At 53.9% G+C, this 3,118-nt stretch overlaps 1 protein-coding gene across 1 annotated transcript in view; it reads right to left on the bottom strand.

Moving 5' to 3' along the window:
• The window catches only part of FAM71E2 (family with sequence similarity 71, member E2), a 13,686-nt gene extending 11,252 nt beyond the window's left edge, over positions 1-2,434 (bottom strand). Inside the window, exons 1-3 of the mRNA XM_006868292.1 lie at positions 2,285-2,434; positions 1,815-1,969; positions 245-533 (exon numbers count right to left, since the gene is read on the bottom strand). Of these exons, the coding sequence (XP_006868354.1) occupies positions 245-533; positions 1,815-1,969; positions 2,285-2,434 (594 nt within the window). The remainder of the gene's footprint in view (positions 1-244; positions 534-1,814; positions 1,970-2,284) is intronic.
• Positions 2,435-3,118: the final 684 nt, after the last annotated feature.

Below are 3,118 nucleotides of genomic sequence, written 5' to 3'. Positions count from 1 at the left end.
CCTGAGACCCAGGAGTCCCGACCCCCAGCCCCTCCTCCCTCAGACCCAGGAGTCCTGACCCCCAGCCCCCTCCTCCCTCAGACCCATCAGTCCTGACCCCCAGTCCCTCCTCCCTCAGACCCGGGAGTCCTGACCCCCAGTCCCCTCCTCCGTCACACCCGGGCACCCAGGACTGGAGGACGAAGGTGGTCACGTCCTCTGAAATCTAGAAGCACAGGTTCCTGGCCCTCTCCCTCTTCCACACCAGGGGTCTGTGGACGTAGAGCCCCACCTGGAGGCGCCAGGTGGAGGCGAAAGGCGCGGAGCGGGAGAGGTCCACCGGCGGCCCTGTGTGCAGGGTCCGGGACGCCCAGCTGGTGGCTGGTTCCCGGAGCAGGTTGATGAGGCGGATCCAGCGATCGAACAGGAAGCCCACCTCGTAATCAGGGGCGTCCAGTTCCAGATAGTAGTAGCGGCCCGTGGCCAGGCGCAGCTTCAGGCGCCAAGCGGCCAGGTCGTGGACATAGAGGTGGACCAGATCCAGCGGAATCATCCTGGGAAGGGCATGGCGGGAGAAGACGGTGGTTGTATTGATTTGTGTCCTAAGGTACAGTACCGCACCAGAACTCCATAACAGTGTTTAGTCTATATTTTAAGCCAATCAATCACCTTTGAGATAGAAAAACAGCAGATGGGGACAGAGGAGGAAGCAAAGTTAGGGAAAGTGTGATGCCATGCATCATGAAAATCACTAGGGAATCAAGGAGCAAAGACAGAGAGAGAAAGCCCGCCCCAAGTTGGCACCGTGAATTCCAACATGTAGCCTCTATAAAGGGACCCGTTCCTGAGAAGGATATCATGCTTGGTAAAGTCGAAAAACCACAAACCACTGCCATCTGGTAGATTCCAACTTCTAGCCACTCTTCTTTCTCCCCAGGAACAGCTAGTGGGTTTGAACCGCCAACCTTGCCTTTAGTAGTCCAGCCCCTAATCCACAGCACAACCAGTATGTTCTTTGGCCAACTAGACCCACCCACTTATCAAGTTGATTCTGACTCATAATGACCCTGTTTAGGATCCTGATATGGCACTGTAGGATAAACAATGGACTGCTAACTGAAAGATTAGCAATTTAAACCCAGCAGCCACTCCTTGGAAGCCCCACACAGAGTCATTATGAGTCAGTACTGACTCCACAGCACTTAACAACAGCAACATAGGGTTTCCGAGACTATAAATCTTTACAAGAGCAGACAGACTCATCTTTCTCCAAGAGGAACAGCTGGTGGATTTGAACCACTGACTTTTGGATTAAGCAGTCCAACACGTAACCCACAGTGCCACCGGGATCCTTTGATAAAACAGAAAGTCAGCAAAAAACAGGATGTTGCTCAACTAGATAGGCTGATACAGGGACTGTTTCAATGGGCTGAAACATGGCAACAGTTGTGAGGAAGACACGTTCTGTTGTACATCTGGTCGCTGTGAGTCAGAACCGACTCAATGGCACCTAACAATACTGTGTCTGCTTTTGTTGTTGGCCGATGTCGAGTTGACTCTTGACACATATGTGTTTCTAAACTGCGAGCGAATGAAGTCCTATTTTTTGAAGCCATGCGCACTTGTATTTCTGTTGTAGTTGTAGTTATGTGCCGTGAACTCAGCTCCGACTCATAGCGACCCTGTAAATCTTTACTGGAGCAGAAAGCCTCATCTTTCTCCCATGGAACAGCTGGTAGTGGTAGTAATAACACCAGGGAACTAAAGCAGGTGGCTATCACAGGGGACATAGGTGCAGATGGACGCAGTGTGGGATGGGAAGTGGGGGGAGGTACCTGGTGAGGATGAGGTTAGAGGAGTCCTTGCCTTCAGGAGGCTTTGCGATCAGCAGGATGTTAGGCAGCACCAGGTCAGGAAGGGTGGCAGCCACGCCCATGGTCAAGCGGTTGGAGCCGTGGTGCAGGTATACAGGGCTACCTCGATGTGTTACCTGGGGTGGCCAGGGAGAGGGGCTGGGACCACACTTTTCTCCAGAGCTCCCCCAGCACCCTCCCACTCTAGCCCCCAGCTGCCTCATGCCTGCCTACACCCAGATCCTGAACCATTTGCCTCCATGTGTGTCAGAGTAGAACTGTGCTTCACAGGGGTTTCAATCTGTGAGAATGTTCAGAAAAAGTTCTCCAGGACTTTCTTCCAAGTCTCCTCTGTGTGGGTTCAAACCACCACCTTCCCGCCTCTTCCCCACCACAAGTGCCTCACTCCCCTCTAGCCCCATCTCAGCCCCAAGGCAGAGGGAGCTGGGAACCTGAAAAAAGTTACTCTCGAACATGGGCAGTGGGCGGAGGGGCAGGTATTCGCCCTTCTGCAAGGTCTTCTGAAGCTCGCCCAGAATCGGGACCCACTTTGGGGGCCCCTGGAAGAGCTCCATGCGCCAAATATTCCGGAGCCGCTTCATGGTGGCCACAGGAGGAGCAGGCGGGGCACAGGATCACTGCCTTGGTGCCTTGGTTGTCACCAGTGCCTGGAGCTCAGCTGTCACAGGGGCTGGGAGACATGGGCCGCGGCCATGGCAGGGAAGGTGGACAGCATTTGTGGGAGGGGGACCAGCTCTGGGGGGAGCTTTGTGACATCATCAGACACTTAGGGACTCTTGGTTCTCTTCCTCCCTGGAGTCCTGGGGACTGGGCTGGGTGCCCCCTGCCTACCTGCTCCCACTCCGGATCCAAGACTGTGACAAATTAGGGCCCTTGATCTTAAAAGAAGGAACCCTGGTAGCACAGTGAGCTAAGCACGTTGGAGTGCTAATTGAAAGGTCCGAGGTTCAATTACACCATTCACTCCATGGGCGATGTTGCAGTCTGTTTCTGTAAACATTTACAGCCTTGGAACCGTGGAACAGTTGCAGTCTGCCCTAGAGGGACACCATGAGTTGGACCTACTCGAGGGCAGTGGATTCGGGAATCTTTGTGAAAGCAGCTCTGCTGACACACTGGTTAAAGCATTCAGCCGTTGGTGGTTCGAACTCCTCAGCTGCTCCCAGGGAGAAAGATGAGGCTATCTATTTCCGTAAAGATTCACAGCCCGGCAAACGCCGAGGGACAGTTCTATAGGGTGGCTGTCTACATACAAGTCGCGATCC

The sequence above is a fragment of the Chrysochloris asiatica genome, unplaced genomic scaffold (genome assembly GCF_000296735.1).
Source record: "Chrysochloris asiatica unplaced genomic scaffold, ChrAsi1.0 scaffold00116, whole genome shotgun sequence".
Lineage (NCBI taxonomy): Eukaryota > Metazoa > Chordata > Mammalia > Afrosoricida > Chrysochloridae > Chrysochloris > Chrysochloris asiatica.
This window is presented reverse-complemented; position numbering and strand designations above follow the sequence as displayed.